The sequence below is a fragment of the Gossypium hirsutum genome, chromosome A08 (genome assembly GCF_007990345.1).
Source record: "Gossypium hirsutum isolate 1008001.06 chromosome A08, Gossypium_hirsutum_v2.1, whole genome shotgun sequence".
NCBI lineage: Eukaryota > Viridiplantae > Streptophyta > Magnoliopsida > Malvales > Malvaceae > Gossypium > Gossypium hirsutum.
Genome location: NC_053431.1, coordinates 126,937,196 through 126,962,388, shown reverse-complemented (window position 1 = coordinate 126,962,388; position 25,193 = coordinate 126,937,196). Strand labels below are relative to the sequence as shown.

Sequence of the window (25,193 nt, the reverse complement as noted above, 5' to 3'; positions counted from 1 at the left end):
AGACTAAAAGTTATATATATATTTATTTTTTGGGGTGCTTTGATCCCGCTCACAATGTTGTTGATTTTTTACATTTTGTGTCTATTAGAACTGAATTTTGAGGATTGGTCCGTGGACCTGTTTCACTGTTTTGTCATAAAAAGGCATGTTCATTTTTGTTTCTTCTTACAGAAAAAAAAAACACAAGAAGTTAACCCCACAAACACAAAGGATCTATTGACGTTACAGTAAAAACAGTTTTAATGTGTATGTGTATAAACAATTGGAGTAATTGGCTTATGACACTTGTATGGACAGTGTTCCCTGTTTCATTCTGACCATTAAATTATTTTTTAATTTAAAAATCTGAAATTCAAACTTGACACATATATATATATAAACACTTGGATTGTATTTTTACCCTTTTTTTTTATTTAAAAAATAGATAAAATAATATTTATGTGTTAGATTAAAAAGTATATTGATTATTTCTGTTAAAAATTGAATACATTGTTATTATTAAAAATTAGTGTAGTTGATGGAATAATTAAACAATCACGTGAATTTTATGCTGACATATAAATATTAATTTTTAACAGAATAATTAATTTTTTTTATTTAACGTATAGAGACTGATTTGACTATTTTTAAGTAGATGGAGTAAAATATAATCTGATTCTTAATTCAAAGGTCTTCATAATATTTTTACCCATAAATTAAACACGTAACTAAAAATGACACAAAGTCAAAATCACCAAAATAATTTAAGTCGAAAAAATTTAATATTAAACACGAATTAACCGCCCAAATTTAGAAAGATGTAATACTAAAATCAAATTTATTGGTGGTAAGTATTCACGTAACTACAAATGCACTTTGAATTTCAAATTGTTTAAAGAATTTATTTTATTTTTTTGCCTGAAATTCTAATTAAAAAAACCAAAATGATGAGCTAAGATATTTATTTAGTTGTATATATTTAAAAAAAAACAGTGAATAAGTCAACATTTATTTGCTTTGGATTCTTTCACTGCAGTAATATGATTGGAGTAAAAAAAGCCAATGCATGTTTAAGCTGTTAGATAAAAAGCTGAAACTGATTGAAAATGGAAGAGACAAAGACAAAACAGCATTGAAGTCAATTTCTTACAATAAATTAAAAGACATTTAATTAGTTACTTAATGCAAAAGTTAAACATTGACATAACACTCTTAACATCTAATTACAACAAGCCCTAATATGGACTACATTGAAGAACCAACCTTTTCATTTTAGGGTTAATTTCACCAAAAGTTTCAATATATTTTTGTAGGTATTAGTATTATATCGATTATATTTTTTTTATCGGTTCAACTATCCGTTTAGATATTAAACGTCGGTTCGAACATGCGGATTCAATTGTAAAAACGTGTATACCTATATTGAATGGACAATTTTGATCTAATGTACTAAAACATATAGTGTTATTAAAACTCAAGAAGGTTATTATTTTTTAGCATGTCAAATTCAAGTTTTTCACATAGTCACTAATGTTTAAAATATGATCATCATGTCCAATTTCAAATTTCATTTGGCATTTAACATTTAATCTGATAGTTGTCGATTGAGTTTTAGCTCAGTTAATATGGATGTTATTGCAATAACGAAGAGAACACTTGTTCGAACACATTTAAACTCATTTTCTTTTTGATTTAAGGATTTGGAAGGTTTTAGGGGTAACAATGAGCATCTTTGACAAAATGATGTAATTGATACAACAAATATATATATATTTGGAAGGTTTGAGTAGTTATATTTTAAGGATTCAAACAGAACTTTATGCAGCTGACCAATCTAAAATTTAAACCATAATTGCAAAGAAATTAACCCAAAAGTCTAAAGTCACTATATTTATGAATTATTAATATCCATTTCATGTTAGATAAAATAATCGTAAAAGTATCATAGAAACTCTTGTACTAAGAGTTGGATTATATTTTATCGTTTATACTAAAAAAAAGACAAATTAATTTTTACACATTAGATCAAAAAGCAATATAGTCCTTCCGTTAATAATTTCATCTATTTTTATTGTTAAAAATTGGTCCCTATATGTCAAAATACGATACACATGGCATGCCATGTGTAACTATTTAGTTATTCTATCAACCACACTAATTTTTAATAGTAGAAATGGATGAGGTTTTTAATAGAAATAACTAGTTTGCTCTTTAATCCAATGTACAGAAACTAATTTATTCATTTTTTGAGTAAACGAGGTAAAAATGAAATTTAGCTCTTAATACGAGGACTTCCATGTTTTTTTTTTATCTTCAATAATAATTTAATATTCCTTAAGAAAAGTTTGGTAAAAATATCATGGAGACCTTTGCAATAAGTGTCAGATTGCATTTTGCTCCTTCTACTAAAAAATGGGCAAATTTGTCTCTGTACATTAGATTAAAAAGCAAAATGGTCCTTTATGTTAAAAGTTTCATCAAATTCTACTATTAAAAATTGACATGGTTGATAGAATAACTAAATAGTGGCACGTGGCATGACATGTGTACCTCATATTAACGTATACGGACCAATTTACTATTTTATCTAATGTATATGGACTAATTGCACATTTTTTTAATAAAATGAGCAAAATATAATCTGACTTTTAGCACAAAGAACTCCGTAATATTTTTACTAGAACATTTCTATTTAATTTTAAGTATTACCAATAAAAATAAAAAGTGTCAGGAGGAATTTTACTTAATTGGATACCAAATTTATTAAGAATTCACTATAATCATAGTTGGAACTTGGAAGCAAATTAAAAAAAAAAAGATTATGGATGCAAATTAAGAACACAAATGAGATTATCTTCTAAATATTCTGTATTTGAATGATTAAATTCCTGAAATTCATTCTAATAGAACAAACATTTTAAAAAAATAATAATCGAATTTCATTTCATTTAAAAAATAATAATTGAATTTCATTTCCTTTGAGAAAAGAAAATAAATAAATAAAACTTATTCTTCTTTGCTTGTTATCTCTTTCTTTTTATCAAAAATTGCGTCTTGATTTTCAGCTGCTGGTATTGTATCAACCTCCCCTTTATTGCCACCATTTTGATCTTCATCATCATCCTCAACACCATAAGAAACTTTACATTTCTCACCCAATATAATCTTTTTAGTCCAAAGTGAATCTTCTTGATGATGCTTTTGTTGTACGTGTTTCCCTTTTTCAATAATGTCCCTCACCGATATGCTTCTGAGATGTTTCTTAACGCTAAATGTAGAACTCAGTTTACTACGTGTAGATGCTGATTTCTTCAGTAAATTGCTGGCGTTTTCGGGATTCTTGAACGTTAATGCCGTCATGCATGGTGGTGGTGGTAATAGTTCATTGCCCCCTTCTTCCGTTTCTCCGCCGTCTGCGGTGGGGTTGGGTTCTTGTTCTTCAGTTGTTGGTGACGTAGCGTCGGCTGATGTTGGTTCTTGTAATTCTGGTGGTGGTTTCCTGAAAAAACCACATAAACCGGTGATTATAGCGATGGTTGCAGCGGTGGCAGCCACCACGAGGGAAAATGGTAATACTGGGTGTATGACGACGTCGCCATCTAAAGGAACGATCCTTCCCATAGACTTCAAAAAAGAAATGAAAACAATGGGAAGTTCTCTTCTTTTTGTGAAAATTGTTATTTTGATTTTTTCGTTTGTTTTTTTTTTTGAGAATGATGAAATTGCTTGAATTAAGGAGTTTTAAGGAAGGGAAAACAAAAAACTAAAAAAGGTCTTCAATAGGTACCATTTTTGGTACAACCAGCTAATCACATTAATTTGGGATTAAACACTAAATTTTATAATATATTTAATTCAACTTGAGTTAGAAAATTTTGCCATCTAAACATGGTTTTAGGTTAGTTATTTTTCATGTTGATTTATAAATATAATTTAGTAAAATTTTTACCATAAATGAATGTAACAATCCTCTAAATCATCATTCATTCCATGCCAAGTTCAATGCTAAGAAAAGAAAATCTAAGTTTTTCATTTATTATTTTTTGTTGCGGAAAGGATCGATTCGAGAACTCCGATATGACTACAAGTAAATTGACCGGAACGAAAAATAAAGTGAACACAAGGATTTACGTGGTTCGGCTTTAATGCCTACGTCCACGGGCAGAGGCGAAAAGAAATTTCACTATAACAAGATGAAGATTACAAGTGTTTTACACTCAAGACACAACCCGAGAACCTCACAACTCTCAACCCCTATAGAAAACCCGAAAGCTAAAATCCTAGCTTTCAAAGAACAAGCTTTGCTCTCTCTTGGTTTGGGATGATTAATATGGCTAATGAACCTCTCTATTTATAAGAGAGTTCAAGGACATAATTGTCCAAAACTTTGGCAAAGATTTGTGGTTGAAAATGGACACCAACAACCATCCACTAATCCACTACCACCAACAACCCACTACCAACAACAACAATCCACTACCAATTTTAAGCCATTTCTTAACAAATCTCCACCTTGGCTTGAAATTTACCAAGCTGAACATCATAGTGAATTCCTCGAACTGGATCACCTCTTCCAAACGCCTCTCTGGCGCTAATCAATCCCGAATACCTATCAAGTCCAAGCAATGCTTGAACTTATATGCAGGGATCACCTTAGTTAACATATCTGCAGGATTCTTCTCGGTAGCAACCTTGCTGATAACAATGTCACCTTGCGTAACATGTTCCCGAACAAAATGATATCTGACATCAATGTGTTTGGTCCGTTCATGAAACATCTGATTTTTAGTCAGATGTATGGCACTCTGGCTATCGAAAAATGCAACAGTGAAATCCTGTTGTAAACCCAAACTGCTTACTAGACCTTTCATCCACAATGCTTCTTTCACTGCTTCTGCTAACGCCATATATTCCGCCTCAGTCGTAGATAAGGCTACGGTAGACTGTAACACAACTTTCCAACTAATGGCTCCTCCAGAATAAGTGAAAACATAACCCGTCAGAGATCTTCTTTTGTCCAGATCTCCAGCATAATCAGAGTCCACATAGCCCGTGACACTGCTAGTGCAGTCACTCTGATCATATACCAAGCATAAATCTGCAGAACCTCTCAAGTACCTGAGAATCCATTTCACGGCCTGCCAGTGTTCCTTGCCAGGACAACTCATGTATCTGCTGACCACACTAACTGCATGTGAAATGTCTGGACGAGTGCAAACCATTGCATACATCACGCTTCCAACTGCACTCGAGTATGGAATGTGAGACATTTGCTGCTTTTCTTCATCAGATTGTGGTGACAACTCTGCAGAGAGTTTGAAATGTGGTGCCAACGGAGTACTCACAGTTTTCGCTTTATCCATGCCGAAGCGTTGAAGAACCTTTTCAATGTAGTTCTTCTGCGACACACGAAGCTTGCCCGCCTTGCGATCTCTGTGAATATCCATGCCCAAAATTTTCTTGGCAGCACCCAGATCCTTCATCTCGAACTCACCACTCAACTGCGACTTTAACTTGTTGATTTCCGACATGTTTTTGGAAGCAATTAACATGTCATCAACATACAGCAACAAATAAATGTGCGAACCATCTGAGAGCTTCCGATGATAGACACAAGCATCATAGTCACATCTTGTGTAACCATGCTGAATCATGAAGCTATCAAACCGCTTGTACCACTGCCTTGGGGATTGTTTCAATCCATATAAAGACTTCTTTAATAGACAGACATGGTCTTCTTTACCAGGAACTGTAAAACCCTCTGGTTGACGCATGTAGATTGTTTCCTCGAGCTCACCATGCAAGAACGCCGTTTTTACGTCAAGCTGCTCAAGTTCTAGATCAGACTTGGCCACCATGGCAAGTAATACACGAATGGAAGAATGCTTTACGACTGGGGAGAAAACTTCATTGTAGTCAATCCCCTCTTTCTGAGTGAAGCCTTTAGCAACCAATCGTGCCTTGAATCTAGTTGTTTCAACCCCTAGGATGCCTTCCTTTTTCTTGAAGACCCATTTGCAACCAACTATCTTCTGGTTACTTGGCGGCTTAACCAACTCCCAAGTATGGTTCTTGTGAAGAGATTCTATCTCCTCACTCATAGCAATTGCCCACTGTGCCGACTCATCACACGTGACAGCCTCATTATAACTGGAAGGTTCTATACCAATGGACTCCGCCACACTGAGCGCGAAAGACACCAGATTAGCGTAACGCGGATTTGGTTTGATTTGTCTCTTCGTTCTTCCAGTGGCAATGCTATATGGTTTTTCTTGAGGTGACTCATCTTCATCGGAATCTTGCACCTCAACTTGATCATCCTGGACTGAAGTACCTTCCGTAGGAATTGGAGCGTCCACCTGACACTCCACCTGCTTCTCAACACCGTGATCTCCCATTCTATCTGACTCCTCCTTTTCCCGGGAATTTGTGGTGGATCGAAGCATGGATGACTCATCAAAAGTCACATCTCTGCTGATGATGAACTTGGACGAAACCGGATCAGGACACCACAACCTGTATCCTTTCACCCCTTGGCCGTATCCAAGAAATATGCATTTCTTCGCCCTCGGTTTGAGTTTTCCCTCATTTACATGAGCATACGCAGGGCAGCCAAACACTCTTAAACCAGAGTAATCAGCAGGAGAACCAGACCATACTTCCTCAGGAGTCTTCAGCTCAATAGCTGTTGACGGAGATCTGTTAACCAAATAACAAGCAGTATTAACAGCTTCAGCCCAAAATTCTTCACCGAGCCCAGCATTTGATCGCATGCAACGAGCTCGCTCCAAGAGAGTTCTATTCATGCGTTCTGCAACTCCATTTTGTTGTGGTGTTCGACGAACAGTGCGGTGTCTCACTATTCCTTCATTTTTGCAGAACTCATTGAATTCACCTGAGCAAAACTCCAAGCCATTATCCGTCCGGAATCGCTTGATCTCCTTTCCTGTTTGATTTTCGATCAAAGCTTTAAATTGCTTGAAGTTGATGAGAACCTCATACTTGCTCTTCAGAAAATACACCCAAACCTTTCTCGAGTAATCATCGATAAAGGTAAGCAGATATCTGTAACCACCTTTAGAAATTGTCGGAGAAGGCCCCAAAGGTCAGAATGGAAGTAATCCACTGTGCCTTTTGTCTTGTGAATCCCAGTGCTGAACTTTACCCGAGTCTGCTTACCGAAGACGCAGTGCTCACAGAAATTCAACTTTCCTGTACACTGCCCAGACAATAATCCTCGTTTGCTTAGCACCGATAAGCCTCTCTCGCTCATATGCCCGAGCCGCATATGCCATAACTTCGTGGTGTCAGAATCTAGATCATCTGATGATGACACTCCCGCAACACCTGTAACCGAGGAACCATCGAGGAAGTAAAGGCCCCGCTCCAAATTACCACGTATCACAGTCAAAGCACCCGAGAATACCTTGAGAACTCCACCTTCAGCAGAGTACCGAAAGCCTTTCTTGTCCAACGTACTCAAAGAGATCAAATTTTTCTTCATTTCTGGAATGTGCCGAACATCAGTTAGAGTTCTAACAATACCGTCAAACATCTTTATACGAACTGTGCCAATCCCCATGACTTGACATGCGTGGTCATTTCCCATTAGTACTGAACCAGAATGCTTCTCGTATGTTGAGAATGCATCTTTCGAAGTACTTATATGAAATGTAGCTCCCGTATCAAGAATCCATCTCCCACCAGCGTAAGAGTCGGATACTGCAAGAACGATCTCGGCATCACTTGAAGAATCTGCATCAGCTACATTCGCACGATCATTTTGTTGCTCCTGTGATTCTGATTTCTCCTTCCTTTTCGGACAATCTACCTTCATGTGCCCGTACTTCTTACAGTAGTAGCACTGTATTCTCTTCTTGGACTGCGATCTAGGATGGCTTTTACTTGAACTTCCACCCTTTGCCTTGGATCTTCCTCGAGCAACCAAGCCTTCGCCTTCATTGTTTTCGACCACCTTACCAGTGATTTTCTTCCTCAACTCACTGGAACTTAAGGCATTTTTCACCTCCTCTAGAGTCAGGTCATCACGACCGTACATCATTGTATCAACAAAATTCTCATACGAGGGAGGCAAAGAACACAAAACAATTATTGCTTGGTCCTCATCATCGATTTTGTTATCGATATTATTCAAATCCATGATAATGGAATTGAATTTATCCAGGTGCTGGGAAACAGGTGTACCTTCCTCCATCTTCAGGGCATAGAGTCTTTGCTTGAGGTAGAGCCGGTTCGTCAATGACTTCGTCATGTACTTGCTCTCTAACCGGAGCCACAAACCGGACGCGGTTTTCTCATCCGCTACTTCTCGTAGCACTTCATCTCCTAGACATAGCAGAATAGCACTATGTGCTCTTTCTAGCATGTCATCCTTTTGCTCTTCCGAAAGCGTGCTTGGTAATTTATCTTTACCAGACAATGCTTTTAGCAATCCTTGTTGAACCAGCACTGCCCGCATCTTGATGCGCCATAAACTGAAACTATTTTTCCCGGTAAATTTCTCGACATCATACTTAGTCGATGAAACACTTGTAGCCATAATTTGGAACCTTTGAATGAATGATAATATTTTCTTCCTGATGTGAAAGATCAGACAAAGCTGCAGTCACAGGGCAATTCAGAAAATATTATCACTCCTTCAACTACGCTCTGATACCAATTTGTTGCGGAAAGGATCGATTCGAGAACTCCGATATGACTACAAGTAAATTGACCGGAACGAAAAATAAAGTGAACACAAGGATTTACGTGGTTCGGCTTTAATGCCTACGTCCACGGGCAGAGGCGAAAAGAAATTTCACTATAACAAGATGAAGATTACAAGTGTTTTACACTCAAGACACAACCCGAGAACCTCACAACTCTCAACCCCTATAGAAAACCCGAAAGCTAAAATCCTAGCTTTCAAAGAACAAGCTTTGCTCTCTCTTGGTTTGGGATGATTAATATGGCTAATGAACCTCTCTATTTATAAGAGAGTTCAAGGACATAATTGTCCAAAACTTTGGCAAAGATTTGTGGTTGAAAATGGACACCAACAACCATCCACTAATCCACTACCACCAACAACCCACTACCAACAACAACAATCCACTACCAATTTTAAGCCATTTCTTAACATTTTTCAATATTGCAAAACTTAAATTTGGGGAAAAAAATTTGATTAAAAAAAACCCCTAGTATCATAAAAAAAAATTGATATAAATTGCAATTCACTAAATTTTCTTTTCAAAAAGTAGTACCCATTCATTCATAGAATCACGAGAGAGATATCATAGATGAACTAATGAAATAATTAGATCCCATTAAGAAAGCTAGAAAACAAATATAAAAAAAATTGCAATCAAAATTTTAGAAATATTTTAACTTCTGCCATCACTAAATTATATTCTTCAGCAGATCAAGAGTAATTCATAAGGTATCATTCAAACTAATGGTATCACTGGATCCCATTAAAAAAGCTAGAAAACAAATTTCAGAAAATTCTGTCAAAATTTGAGTGATCTATTAACCTTTACCTTGGCTAAAATATCTTCAATACATCCCACATCTGTCATTGATTTGTATTTTTTTTCATTTGAATTTACGTTGTCAAGCTCTTTTTTTTTTAATTAAAAAATTGGGAAAAGACTGAATTATAGTAGTAGGTACTTGGAAGAGAAATAAGTCAATACAAAATATTGTGACTTAAAACGAAGGGAAAGTGAGTTGGCAAAATTTTTAATCACGTGTAAAAAATATATTTATAGTTGGAATCATGGTTGATGTTGGCAAAAAAGTTTATCTAATAATTTCTCCTATGACTTACGAATAATAACATTATAAAAGTATAAGAATCTAACTTAAAGTTAAATTAAAGGATTAAATCTTAAACCTTAATATAATAGAAAGATTAAAACCATAATTAAAATAGACAATCAAGTTTTTTTCATATTCCTTTTTAAAGATGACAAGCGAAGATAAAAGTATACTAAAAGCAAGTTTAACATTGTTTCTTAAAAATATTTTTGAGATAAAAGCATTACAAAACAATACGTTTTTAAGATTTTCAAAAGTATTTTAGAGAAGAGAATAATTTTCAAAAATGTTTTTTGTCCTAACAACACTTAACTTAAAAATTAAATTACATTTTATTTTATTAAAAAATTAAATAAATTAATCGTTACATGTTAAATTAAAAAGCAAACCCACGTTTATAATATTTTTACCGGCAACGGGGACAAAGCAAGGCAGGATAGATTTTTGGGCACGGTGAAAGCTTAACCCAATTATCAACCCCAAACGCATTTCAATTTCACCCAACACTGAAAATAAATGCTATAGTGGACTCTCGACTCCGACCCGACCCGGTATGTCACAAATTACAATTTTTACTTCAAAGTCTTGAGATGAGATTTTCATAAAAGAAAAATCTCAAACATTTAAGCATAACACCACGCACTCCAGTTATTTAAATACATAACTAACAAATATAAAAACTTATTTTTCTCATTTTATCCTTTTGGCCTGAAATTTGCTTAATACATATAAAAAAAAAAAACACTACCTTTTCCTTTCTACAAACATTATCAAATCAAAGTTTAAAGAATGGATCTTTCCTAGGATGCTTCACCAACCTTTTTTTCATCAGTATGCAATGCGGGACTGTTCTGTTCCTTCTCATCTGCTGCATTATTGACCGGTTCACCACCATTTTCCACAACAGGTTGAGACGGCAGGTCACCATTTTCGGATGCTGTCTTTTCCTCTCCGTTACTAACTGGTTTTGGGGGTTCTTTCGTTGAAGAGATTGTCAACAGGCGACCAAGTCCTTCATATAAATTCTTTGCGTCCATGATAAGAGCGGCCCCACCAGGATAACAACGACCGAAGCATGTCGCAGAGTGTGGGAAAACGACCTGAGAATAGGGGGAATTTTGTCAGCATGTAAAAAGTTTTGTCAAAAACTTGCATGAGATAATTTGCCTGATTTCATTATAATGCACCTCGATGAATGCTCGGCAAAGGGAGAGGAAAAGCCCAGATTCGTTTTCTCTGAGCATCCGAGTTGCGTTGTATCTCAGTAGGGAGTCAGAAACAGCCTGCAATCCTTTAATTAATTCTTGAGAAAGAACATTCTTTAAACTAACTGGGGCACAAGGACGTAGTTCGTTCATTGCGGCGGAAACACCTAAAAGTAAAATCACCAGAGAGAGATAAGTTGAAGTCAAAGAAAGTAGCAATTCCATACAGTTACAGTCCATTAGTCCGGTTATATAAAAATGACAACATTGAGCCGTCAAAACCAAGCATAATCGGAAAAAAATAGCTTCAATCTAAAAGTTACAATGCCTAATGGCAACCTACCTATCCTCTAAACCATCAAGACTTTGAGAAACAAGGCTCATTCTCTTTTGCCTTTATACTTGAAACACGAGAATTTTTGGGACGAAAACAGCTTAAATGTAAAAGCTAGTAAGGGTCATGCAACCTACCTATACTCCCTCAACAGCTCTAGTGTCATTTATCCTTTGATAGATTATCCAGACCATTTGAGAAGTCATCACTAAAGAAAAAGAAAACACGAGTTGAACTTACCATTAACAAACACAGCAAGAGGCGGATGTTCCATCAAATAAGATGGTGGCGTTACATCCTCCTGACTTTCTTCACTGATGCTAGTGGCTGAAAAGCCAACTGCTGGTAATGGAACCCATCGATGCGAATCCAGAACTAACTGGACCCAAGTAAAAGGACAAGTTAAAGAAGTTACCATGGGCAAAACCCATTTAGAGGATTATTAAAAAGAAAAACCCTAACTTTGTGCATATAGCCTCCATACCTGAAAGTTCTCAACTGCTGTATTCATATTCTTAGAGAATAAATTGAGCACTGCCCTGTAAAGTTGTGAAGTATATGTAATCAATGATAGGGGTAAAAAGTAGTCAAAAGGAAAATAAAAATGATTGTATATATTTACTCTTCAAATAGAGGAGGAAGCAAGCCTCGAAAATCCAACCCGACCCAACCAAGCCCCATTGCACAATACTGTTAGCAACAAAGATCAAAAGCATCATCACAATCAGATACAACAAATAAATCTGTCACTAAGTTATTTTTCAGATGCTTAATTGCAAAAATATTTTCAACACAGCCTTTTGTTGACTATGATATTTTTATAATAATCAAAAGTTAAATGACTGGTTATATAAGAAACTATTGTAATTTTAAATTTTCTCACCATACACTGATCCAGAATATTTGATAGTGATCCACCTTCTGTTATCTTTGGAAGCATGACTTTAAGAGTTTTAAGGTGTGAAGTAATTTGATGCATGGCCCAACTAAAAAGAAGCCCGCCATCATAATTTTCTTCACTTCCAGATGTATCATCAGCAAATATTGCTCGATATTGGTTAACAACATCGAAAAGATGCATTCTATGACAGCTTATCGTCCCTTTTAGATACTCATACGCGTTTCTCTGATCCAAGTCCTCAAGAATTCCAGTGAGCCATGTCTCTCGGCATCTTAAAAACTGAACCAAGAAAAAATGTCGTCAGAACTGGGAACAAGAAAGTAAAACTGAACAGTGAGATGAAAGAGTCGACCACAATGATAAAAGGGCAGAGATGAAAAATTTTACCTGCAACCGCATTTCATACTCACTAAATACTCCTATTCGGCGTACATATCCAATAATCCTAAGGCATTCTGGTAACTGCAAAATACATAGATCACATGCCTGACTAAAACTCCAACTAAAATCAAGTTTTGCATTTGTTGAACCACTTCCAAACAAATACCTGAATATTTGAACGAAGCTTTTGGAGAAGCTGAGAGAGAAGAGATTGTGTTGTTTGCCTAACTTCTTGAGCCAATGCTTGAATAACAGGTATACTTTCAAGAAGGGGAAAACAAATCTCAGTCAGCTGTCTTCTAATAGTTTATAACAGAAGGATATAATAGGGGTTAACTCACTTGGGGTGCATGGTTGACAGTTTGCAAACAAAGGCTTCTAAATCAAGAGCTTCATCATAATTTCCATTCCTCACGCATCTGTAGAAAATTGAGTTTAATGAGCCATTCTAGCATATATATTCTAAAGTACTAAATGCCACAGCATTTACAGTTTGTTCAAGCACTTACGTGTCCATGAGCTGAGGAATCTCAAGCAAATCAAGCAAAGTACTGTGATTTGATAGCAGAGTCTGGTTCATCTTCCTCTTCTCCAATATTTGTTCTGCAGATTCAATAAATTCTGTGCAACCAGATGTCAGGCTTGGGATCTCAGTAATCTGCAAAGACAAACCCTGCCTATTAGCATATCCACAAAAGGAAAGAATTCTATGGATAAAAAAAAAATTAGAAAATCAATGCATCATCATAAGAACACCATCTATATACCAAATCAACTAAAAGTTAAATTCAATCCTTTTTTTTCTTTTATAACTTAAGAATTTTTCCGCTTTTCCTTTTGTAACTCCGAGGTTGCAATGAGATTGTTACCCTCCTTTTAAAATTAGAGTAACCTTACATAAATCTTATTGGTCATCAAAATTTACAAGTTCTACCTTCTTTATCTACTCATTGAATCTTGTATATACAATCCCCAGAGAGAAAGTAAACACATCAGGTGGTAGAAAACAGTTCTCATGTAATATTTTATCACATTGGGAGAAATCCAACTGTAAGCCTTCATGCTTTATCCAAAGAAGTTTTCACAACTAATACAAACGTCACAGCTAGTGCAAAATAACTAAAGCTATTTTCTCAAGATTTTTGTTCTAATAATCATAAGCTAAAGCAACCACTCCTGACTCTTGAGATCCAGAAGATAGTCAGAAAACTGCCAACACCACTCCATAAAATTGCAAATCTATTACCTGACTTTAGAGCCCCACAGCTAAAACTTTCCAAGTGAAACTTTCAAGAGTGTTCAACGCTCCTTGAAATCAATTATGCTCCGTTTGCAAAAATGGATTTGAGTTTCATTTATTATATAAATGCTAAGAATGAAATGCATAGATTATTGAAAAATTGGTTGATATTCAATATAACATCATTAGAAAGGTATTCTAACAAATCCAAGGATTTGATAAATTATTATGAATGTTACGTTTCTAACTATTCTACTACTCAATTTACACTGTTGAAATCCAAATCCAAATCCAAATCCAAATTCTGAATTCAAGTTCCCGAAGGCTACCTTATAGAATTTCCTTACTCTTTTCCAATCTTCCAACTAATGTACATTTAGTACTTTCCAAGTTAGTTCATAATACTCCATAGATCAAATGAAATCTCAGTATTAGACAACAAATAACAAGTAACACAACAAAGAAAAGGAAAAAAAAATAAAAAAATTTAATGATAATAAAGTTAATTACCAGAGATTCGAGATGCTTATCGATAGAAGACAGTTCCCCTTTGATAGCAACCAACGCATCGGCGGCAGAAATGAAAGCGCGGTAATTACCAACAGCAACTTCTTGCATTTGCCTCTGAATCCTTTCCGCATCAACTCGAAGAAGTTCCGGCTCCTTTTTCCGTTCAACAAACACGATTCAGATCTCAAAACATATTGAAAAGAAATGAAGAAAAAAAAAAGAAACGGACCTTATGGAGGCGATCGAGAGTGAAGGACAGGAGCTCGGACACGTACGGCTGTTGAGAGACGGAAGCGAGAGGGAGAACACTGGCCATGGCGGAGGTCGGTGACGCCGATGAGGTGACGCCATCATCGCCGTTCCCTAGTTCCATTACCATCGTCAATTAAACAGATCCACAATCTGTTCTAAACGGATATTTGAATTTTTTTTTTCCTATAGCTTTAGTCTCTGCTAGAGCTTTGTTTCTGGTTCGGCTTTTTTTTTTTTTTTTTGGATCTGAAAGATTATAGTTTACACTGAGGTGAATTTTCCCAGCATTTCTTGTTTGGACCCGATTTGGATCCGCTCGAATTTCATTGTATGACGTTTTTGGCTAAACTATTAAATGAGTCCTTAAACTAGTTTACTTTCGTTAATTAAGTCCTTATACTTTGATTCTTATTTAAATTAAGGGATAAAGTAATATTTAATCTCTGAATTTTACAAATTATTTCAAAATGGTCCCTGCACTAGTGCACTTTTTTGTCCACTTTAGTTCTTGAATTTGGTAGAATTTTTTTTAAATTTAATCTCTAAACTTGAATTTTATTAAAGTGTAATGACATGACATTACGAGATTATGTTATTTCAGCATATGAAAATTTTAAAATATTTTATAATTTATCTGTAATTTTTAATATTTCTGGTCTTTGATATTTTTTTTTCAAATTATTATGGAATCCAAATTTAGAGACAAAATTGAGAAAAGTTGAATAATCTTATTCAACAAATTTTTTAAAGTTTTATATGTACTAAAAAATATTATTAAGAAATTATAATAAGTAAAAAAATTTTAAAAACACATTTAAAGTTGAATATTCAAATCTAACACATCCTAAGTTTCAAGATACAAAATATTTATATGATTAATAAAATTATTAATAACCATATTTGTACACAAGATAAGAGAATCCAATACATAATCTTGAAGAGAAAAATGAAATAGAAATTCTAAAAAAGATCTGGTGTGAATGTGATGGTCATTACAAAATAAGAACTGATCTGGTCTAGATACTGGTTTAACATGATTGAAATTTGGTTACATCAACATGTCCATACCATAAAGGAATCCAAGGTCTCACCGATATTTACCATGATAGCATCCATTACATCCTCAAACCACAGTAAATGCAACACAATCAAAACTAAGTCTGCAGCTGCAATTTAAATCCCTGGTTAGAACTCAACCCGTTAATCATTTTGATCGTTTTGAAGACGGAAGGGAAAATGTGCGAATTGGATTCGCAAGGTTGTTGAGTCAAGTTTCTTGTCATCGAACTTGTAACCTGCAGCAAAAGTTCAACTTATCACCACCTATATGGCACATATGATATTGAAAAAGCAATGATACCGAAAATAGGTGGATTGGTCCGACTTTAATATAAGATCACACAAAACCCCTAATAATGAACAGATGCAGATCACATGTTAAAGCATCTAACCTAAATCCGGCTTTGGAAATAAGTATAAAGAAAACCCAATAACTAGTAGAGGCGGGATAACATCACTTAACACTTTCGATGCACTGTTATTCATCTCTCTGTTAAGTTCTATATGCGATTTTTTCGAGCCTAGATTACCTTGAAGAGCTGCCATGGCTGTCATTGCACATTTTGAGTCGTCAAACTCTACAAAGCATAAAACCATGGCTCTATCTCCCCTCTATGAAGAACATAAATAAAACTAAATTAATGGAATAATCGAATCGAAATATGTCAACATATTGGTATATTAAGTCATTCATCCCCAACACAGGAACCTAAATCAAGAGAAATGATCGAGTGGTGAACTTACACGTCTTGGTTCCTTGTGAACAACTTTGATATCTTTGTAGCCGGCAAATGGACGGAAAAGATCTTTGATGTTAAGTAAAGGACAACAATGGCATAAAATAGTTTAATTTTGCGTGATATCGTGAAGCATGTATGTTATTTCTTAAGCATTGTTTGAACTTTCTCGGAAAGTTGTTGAGGAATATTTCCATATTCACGAAAGCATGCATGCGAAAATAAAAAGGATACGACCTACTTCTCTCCTCGTACAGTTAGTAGGAAGACCATCAACGAACAAAATGTTCGAATCTCCAACAGCATCTATGTGACCACAACCATTTCTCGCAGAAGCATTTTCATCTAACGCATTGGGAATGCCAGACTTTGTGCCCGGTGGACTGTCATCTCTTTGGTTAACTAAGGTTGAATCTTTTAGAGGAGAAGGATAACCCTTTATGCTAGCTCCAGCCGGTACAGAACCAATACTAGGTTCGGGATGAAGTCCAGAACTTGGACTAATGCCTACAGGAACATCCCATCTTTGGCCAACGGAACTTGGAATTTCTAGCGGAGATGAATAACTCCGAATGGTAGCTGCAGCTGATGCAGTACCAAGACTAGGCTCGGGATGAACTCCAGCACTTGAACTAACGCCAGGAGTATCCCATCGATGGCCAACTAAATTTGGAACTTCCCTAATGGGAGGTCCGGCTGATACACCACCATAACCAGGTTCAGGATGAACTCCAGTGTTTGAATTGATACCTACAGGAGCATTCCATCTTTGAGTACCTAAACTTGGATCTCCGAAAGAAGATGGATAAGCCCTTGCATTTGCTCCAGCTGATAAACCACCAAGATTGGACTCAGGATAAACTCCAGGATTAGAAATATCATTCACCCCATACTTCCCAGGCTGCATTTGATTTATCTACTCGAAAAAAAAAACAAACACAAAGGAAGGGACATCCAGTTATAAAATGCCAAAGTCGTTTGAAAATCGTATCACACAAGAACTGAGAACCGCATTACATCAGAAGAAGCAACCTGCATATCAGCATGATGAGACGGTAGTGAGGGTGCTTCGGAAGAAAAGTAGCCGGGAAATGCAGACCTCGGAATACTACCTGCTGCAAAAAGAGTCGTACTATCAATAAAATGACGTTAACTTGCTAAAGATCAATACGGAGACAGTACTTTGAAGTACCCATATCGAACACTCTACTCTCACATAGGAAACCAAGTCCGAGTAACACAACTTAAAAGAACACCGCATATTCACAATGCAAAGATTCAGCCCCTCACCACCTCCCCCCCAAAATATGGAAAAATTATCTTTTAGTCCCCAAATAAATAATAGAATTAAAAGTTACTATGTGGTAAAATTGTACTTTGGCCCTCCAAAAAATGAAAAGATTTCTATTTAGTCCTTCCAAAAGTGATGAAATCATAAGTTAATACAAGATAAAACTACACTTTAACCTCAGAAAAAATTTATAATTTAACTCCGGCCCGTTAAAAAACTTTCTGGATTGGCGCCTGAAAAGATTCTAACAGAATTCATAGTAAAATGCAACTCTCATTAAACGAGACCATAATTTCTGATTCTGCAAATCACAGCTAAACAGGTTCAAACAATATCATATAAAAACACACCCATTACAGGGGAAAAAGAAATGCTAAATTCAAATCAAAGAACAACAAAGAGTAAGAATTCGCAATGTCCCAAAGAACAAAATCCTAACAATCAAATAATCAAACAAGTTAACATTCTGGGCTGCAAAAAAGAAGAACTTAAATTTAGGGGTAAAACAAAGTACCTCTATCTGCTGCAGCTGAAGGGTATCTATAATAAGGATCCCCCATATGTTTCTCTGCAACTCTTTAACTAATAGTTTTTAGCTTGAAACCCCGAACCCCTTCGCTTAATTGCTATTTCGCGATTTTGGCGATTGGAGAAAAGGGTGAAGAGATAAAAAACTGGGCTTCGTTCGGTTTAGGCCTAAAAGATATATAGGATTCAATTTAGCTAAATGGGCTATTTTTTTTAGTTTTTATGGTTTTATTTGCAAATTTATTCCTAAACTATACTCTAATTTTTACAATGGCCTTTGAAGGGTGTTTTTTTGGGGGTTATAAATGGTTGTTAAACTATCAATTTTATAATTTTATAATTTTTATAAGGACACATGATAATATTCTAAACTCGTTTGTGGAGGTTTCTTTTAATTCATTGTGGTGTAATAGGATTAGGGATGATAAAACCTGAACTATTTTATGGATTTCAAATCGATTAATTTTGATTGGAGTAAGGTTGTTTGAATCGGACGAGATCAGTCAGTTGGATTGTGAACCGATCAGGGTACCGAATCGAAGAGACTATTGAACTAGTTGACTTGGGAACATATATAAACTTATTGAATTAGGAAAAAAATAAAATATAAAGACTAAATTTTAAATTTGATTGAAGTAAAAGTGCAAATACAAACCCAACAAGAGACATTTTCATTAATTTGATGGGCCAACTAAATTGTGTATTTGTTTCTATAGTAAAACTAGTTATGAACTATGGCCCATCGTGATGGTGCTAGTGTTATTAAAATTGGATAGGATTTATCAGTTAATATATCTATTCAAATAAAGTGATTAAATCAACTTATGAGCAAACTCTTTAAAATTAGTAGAAATATCGTAAATCAAGACGAAAACCGTGATTGTTTATATTTCTTTTATTTGTTGGTACTCCTTTAATAAAAATAAATGATATGACCAGTTGAATCACAAATTCTATTTTTAGTACATTGGTTGGTAGCAAAGTTCGTCATGATGAGTTTGTACTTATACACAGAAGTGATGTGGTGACTTGTAATCGTAGAAAAACCACGGTAGAGGCTGTGATAGTGACAGCAGTAGATTTGCCGATGATCAAAGAAGTTGATGAAATGAGAAGAAAAATGAACCAAGAACATGAAATGATTATAAATAAGGACGATCTACAATTCGAACAAATCCAAAATAATCCCAAAAATAATACTGTGGATGTTTTACTACAATTCGAACAAATCCAAAATAATCCCAAAAATAATAATAATAATGTGGATGTAGTTTTAAAAAAAACCCTTCAAACTCTCAAAAAAAATATTGCTATAAACCTTCTCTATATATTTGAGCCAACTCTTCTTGTTTCAGAAGGATTTCAACTCCAGCACGATCTCTTACCTGTGGATCATCTGAACTCAATAGCTCTCTCCATTTCATGAGTTCCTTCACTTTGCTTTGAATCTGATATATGCAAATGCAATAAAAAGACTGTTACTAAATATGATATATGCAAATGCAGTAACAAAGAACGGACGTCACTAAATGTCAGTTTTTACGATCACCTTTCGATGAGGCCACCTTCGTTTGCCACCAGTGTTGCCTTTGCACCATATGTTGTGGACTACAGTTTCAGATAATCCAAGTTTTTGGGCTGCTTCTTTCCTTGGCAGATGCAAATAATTTGCTAAATCAATTAATCTCATCTCTTTTATTCTCTTTCGCTGTGGTTTAAACAAAAAAATTTAAACATTAATATGAATATTTTCAATAAAAAAAACCCGAACCCGAACTCGAATTCAACGTCATAAGTTTTGACCTGTTCCGTCAAGGAAATCGAAGACTTTTGATTGTTGTCATTGTTATTGTTGCCAACGTCGTTAGTTGTTGTAGCAACAACTTGTTCCGTACTAGAGACCGATGCCTGCCCCAAGTTGTTTGGAATGTCTCCTATAAAACAAACATCATTATATTTTGCTAAATATGTGCTTGATACAAGTATATTCGGGGAAGTCGGGTACCTAGGTTCGTCTTAGTAGTCGGATTTTCGTACCAATCAAACCCTATGCATAATGCTTCAAAAAAACTAGATCTTGGATCCTTCAGCATTGTACATCCCTCTTGTTCTCTCTTCATGCAATACTCTCTTAGAAACTGCTTCACTTCCAGCAAGCTTTTCCCACGGAAACTGTTCAAAAAAAAAATCGAAACATTTTTAATTCCCGAATTCAAACCCGTCTTATGTTAAACTATTGTTTTAATTCCCGAGTTCGATCCCGGAATAATCCGACCCTTGTAAAAAAGGAAAAGAAAAATGAAAAGCCCTTACTTGAATACTTCACGAGACACAACTTGGTTACTTTGTGAAACATCAAGAACTGCATGAAAGAGAACTCCAACTAATTTTCCATGTAGTTGAAGTTTCGTTACAATTCCACCTGTAAAACAAAAAACAACATATATCTCAGCTAAAATCAACCATTTTTACCGAAAATTCAAAAAAAAAAAAAAGAACATTACCATCAAAATGAACAATTTCCCTCAATATTTCGCAACAATAACATTCAAATCCCGGATTTATTTTCCCTTGATTACTAGTTTCTCCATTGTATTCAACAATGGCTTCCAAAGAAGGAAATGAAAACGGTACATGGAATTCATTTCCCAAGTTCATTTCTGTTTGATCCCCTAAAAGACTATCAATATCTAAAGGTTCATCGCTCGTAGGTAATTTCAGGGAAACTGGTTCCGGGATTTCATTTCCCAACTTATTTTCACTCGGGTCCACTAAAAGACTATCGATATCAATAGGAAAGTCATCGTTCGTCGGTAATTGCAGGGGAACGGGTTCCGGGATTTCATTTCCACCCAAATTCGTTTCGATTTTATTACCGGTTTCTCCACTGAACGGATTCGTATCCCAAAGCTCTAAAGAAGTGACATTAATGGCGGCGTTGATTATTTCCATGAATTCCTCTGAGTATTGGGTGTCATGAAACAGGTCGGAATTTGGATCCGCCATGGTGGTTTTCCTTGAAGAGATTGAAAGGAGTTATTGGCCGTTGTTGGTGGCGCTAGAAATAGAAGCGCCACCGTGAACAGCCGACAATTGAGAATGTGGAGGATGTTGTTTTCGAAAATTGTTTTATATGGGTGGGAAAAGGCGCGATATGGCAGTTAATGACCGTTGTGAAACGAGGGCAACGGTTGGAAAACTTCGGACATGTCTTTTATTTTTAGGTTAAAACGCGAACCAAGTCCTTATACTCTTATATATTTATAATTTAGTCCTTTTACTTTTTGAATTTGAAAATATCACACCAATAAATTTAATCAAATAATAATATTAATATTAATGATTTGACTTGAATTTTGAAACTTAAAAAATAAAGAGACTAAATTTTAAATATATAAAAATATAAGCAAAGAAATCTAATATTGACAATAAAAGAAGTTTATTTTTAAATAAATATGAAATTTTATTTTTAATAAAATGATAACACACATCACCAATAGGTCAAATATTGTTGCTAAACTTATATGTTTATAAGTTACGAATTTAATTCATATACTTTAATTTAATAATTTTTATTCTCTATTTTAAAAGAAATTTAATTTTTAATTTTTAATCTTATCCAACAATAGTGGTTAATTCATTAATGCTCCGTTTGGAAGCATTGATCTAAAATTTTAGATTTTATTTATATAAATGGTAAGAATGAAATGCATGGATTTAAAAATTTATCGTGAATGTTATATTTATAAATAGTTTATTAAATTTATATTATTTTCCTCAAAACATTGTTTTATTTAAATTATATTATTTTTAAAATCTCACAACAAAAATATTATTACATGTGTAATATCATGTTTATTTGTTATTTCTACATAATACTTGTAAAAAACACTCATTGGGTAGTACATGAATAGTAGCATAATTTGTACTAACTTATTTAATAATTATCATTTAAATTATGATTAAAAATTTAAAATTAGAAAAATATAACATCAAAATTAATAGACTTAAAATACAAAAATTAATATTATTTAAATCCTTTCACTTAAGTTTACAAGAGACCTAATATGTAGTTAATATAGTTGAATAATTTAAGAATTAAATTTGAATATATTTTAGCCGTCTCAAAATAAATAAAAATATTAAAGAAAAAGATAAATTGAAGGCGAAATTTACTCACCCACTTTCAATTAAAAATATTAAGAAATTGAACTTTTTTAAAGTCAAAAAATAAAATTCATTTGACTTCCCACCCTTAAAAAATAAATTAATTCCATATTAACATTTTTATTAGCGGGCATAGAATAAAATAATATTTTTAATAAATATAGTAATTAAATAAAGCGGTTCATGCTTACATAAAGTCAATGATTATCTGAATACTATTTTATTTTTATCCATTTCAGAGGGAAAAATAATTCATTAATTTTACTTTTTTTACCCTTAAATTCACATTAATCACATGGACTACCTATGAAAATCCCCTATGAATTGGTAATATTGCACATCACCTTACACAATATATTAGAGAATTTATAATTTAATTACACATTTATTTATCAACTTCTTAATTTGTGCACCAAAACAAATTCTTAATTCAATATTTATATTTCCCATAGTTAGATTTTGGTATTGTTAGTAAATGTTAGGGTTTTGGATTTTGTATATTCAAATTCCATATTCATTATGCGCAACTGTCATATGTGAGTCTCTAATCACATCATATGTTATGTTGTTATGCTCGAATTTTAGTATGAAATGTTTTATTTCTTAATTCGTGTGTGCGATTGTAGACTAAGCTTTGTTAGGATTGGTATGCCGAATCCATCAAAGCTAGGTCTTGGATAAAGAATTTAATAATTAAAATCAATATGATTCTATCTAAATTACTATATATTTTATAAGTAAATTTAAATTAAATAAAATCCATGTCGAGCCAAACAACTTGAAATAAAAAATATTTTGTTCAAACATAATTTTATTTGAATTAGAAATGTTTACGGGTCGGGTTGGATTGAGCTCAAGCCGAACATATATGTGGTATTAGCACACTTTATGCATTCCTAAACCTATTTTTCTAACATTTTATGTATTTATAAACGACAAACTCAAATTTATTTAAAACCTGTTCAATTTTCAATACCTTAACCTTAACATATTATTTAATAGTTACATAATAGTATTATATATTATTATAAATTTAATCTTTACACAGCATAAATTACATATGTAATAAAATAAAATTATATATTACAAAATCAAGAAACCGATTAGGTTAAGCTCGGATCTTAAAACAGATCTAATTTTTATCTAAACTTATCTTTCAAGTTTAATATTTTTACTCAAACCCTCTTAAATTTTACACCGTGTGAACTAATGAGGAGACCCTTAAACCACACTTTCTGTTTCTTTAGGTACAATACAACATCACACACAATTATATATTGTTATTAAGTAATTACCTAATGTTTCCTTCACTAATTTTTTTATTTGACTAAAATTAAAACTAATTATTTATTTTGACTAAAATTAAAACTAATCATTTTTTAGTGGAATTAAAATTAATTATTTTAAAATTTAAGCTTCTCCACTGGATTTCATGAATCTTGTTGCTTACAAACATACCAGTAGTTCAAATGTTACACCCATTTCAATTTAAAATCATTATTTAATTATTTTTAAAAAATATATAAAATCCATTTGACTTTAAATAGTTTAATAAATGGTCCAACCATAAACTTAATCTTTTAATTCAGTACCATCAAATATTAATTGTTGTTTCAATTAATTAATAAGTTGACTTTAGCCAAATTGCATAAGAATTTTTTTGTATTTTAACTTTATTCTTACAATTAAAGAAATTTTGTTACTTTTAATTTTTATACTTCACCAACGTGAAAACTGCAAAGCAACATCATTGATTAAGTAACAAGATTATCATATTTATTAAATTATAATCTTTAATACATTGAGATTTATCTTTTTTTTTTATAAAACAAGATAATGTTTATATTTTTTTATTCAAAATTATAATTAAAAAATGCACGTGATTCAGTGATTATCGAATCAAGTTTGAATTTTCTTTCTGAAGATTTCGCTAATACAAATATAATATAATTACAAGTGCAAGTCAAGTACAAATTACAAGTACATATAATATAAATCATACAAAAGTTGGACTAGTTAAATGAGTTTAATTGAGCCATTTATATTCTATATTGTATCAAATTCAAACTTCAAAAATAACCATTAATTGTCATGTTGGTTCAATGCTTGAGTATGAGTTTGATTGGCATCGATATTATTGTCAAAGCAGAACGATGTGAGTTCGATGGCACTGAAACGTGTTAATCATCTTATTTAAGGGTGGGAAAAGATCATAACCTAGTTCTAGGCTCATTGTATCAAAAGAAAAATAAAATATTGAGATTCCAAATTTAAGTATTACCCTGTATTGACATTGTTCAGATATATTCTGAATATTAATTAGTCTAATCATACATTATAAGGACTGATCATAAGCAAATTAATTTAGCCTTGCCTCTACCTCTGGTTGAGGCCTTGTGTTTTTAGTATTTAAGTTCGAATTCCATCATACATAATTGCCATGAGTTTACTTTGTTCAGTTATATCCCAGTTCTTCGTTTATTTGTGTTTTATATTGCTGGTTAAAATACTTTTTGGGGCCTCAACTTTATAACTACTTTGACATTGGGACTTGAACTTCGCAATTGTTTCCACATTAGAGCCTAAATATTTATTTTGGTCCACGTTAGCCCTTGATATTTCTTTAAAAACTCTAAAATCCAAGCCTCAATGTGAGAACGATTACCAAGTTTATGGGACTAACTTGGACAAAAAAAATTAGGCCCCACTGTAGGAACAATCACCTAGTTTAAGGCTTAATATGGGAACAATTACCAACTTCATGAGTTAATTTAGACCAAAATAATTTAG

General features: G+C 33.7%; 2 protein-coding genes across 8 annotated transcripts; both read right to left on the bottom strand.

Annotated features, from left to right (window-relative positions):
* Nucleotides 1-10,472: 10,472 nt before the first annotated feature.
* On the bottom strand, nt 10,473-14,941 carry LOC107932885 (conserved oligomeric Golgi complex subunit 8). The gene is made up of 12 exons (XM_016865005.2): nt 14,599-14,941; nt 14,370-14,522; nt 13,129-13,277; nt 12,961-13,038; nt 12,786-12,879; nt 12,626-12,700; nt 12,221-12,517; nt 11,960-12,027; nt 11,822-11,876; nt 11,578-11,716; nt 10,986-11,170; nt 10,473-10,898 (listed from the first exon to the last, which is right to left on the bottom strand). The coding sequence occupies exons 1-12, from the start codon at nt 14,746-14,748 to the stop codon at nt 10,599-10,601; spliced, it is 1,743 nt and encodes a 580-aa protein (XP_016720494.2). The 5' UTR covers nt 14,749-14,941; the 3' UTR covers nt 10,473-10,598.
* A 614-nt stretch (nt 14,942-15,555) lies between these two features.
* Nucleotides 15,556-18,379, bottom strand: LOC121204792 (uncharacterized). Of its 7 annotated transcripts, none has more exons than XM_041075331.1 (6): nt 18,223-18,379; nt 17,435-17,532; nt 16,652-17,333; nt 16,425-16,486; nt 16,211-16,292; nt 15,556-15,916 (listed from the first exon to the last, which is right to left on the bottom strand). In XM_041075331.1, exons 1-6 carry the CDS (start codon nt 18,266-18,268, stop codon nt 15,822-15,824), a joined length of 1,065 nt encoding a protein of 354 aa, XP_040931265.1. In that variant the 5' UTR covers nt 18,269-18,379; the 3' UTR covers nt 15,556-15,821. The 7 variants fall into 7 exon arrangements, with proteins under 7 accessions (XP_040931265.1, XP_040931267.1, XP_040931266.1 ...); XM_041075333.1 differs by having other exon boundaries at nt 17,450-17,532; XM_041075332.1 differs by having other exon boundaries at nt 17,435-17,529.
* Between the last annotated feature and the right edge of the window lie 6,814 nt (nt 18,380-25,193).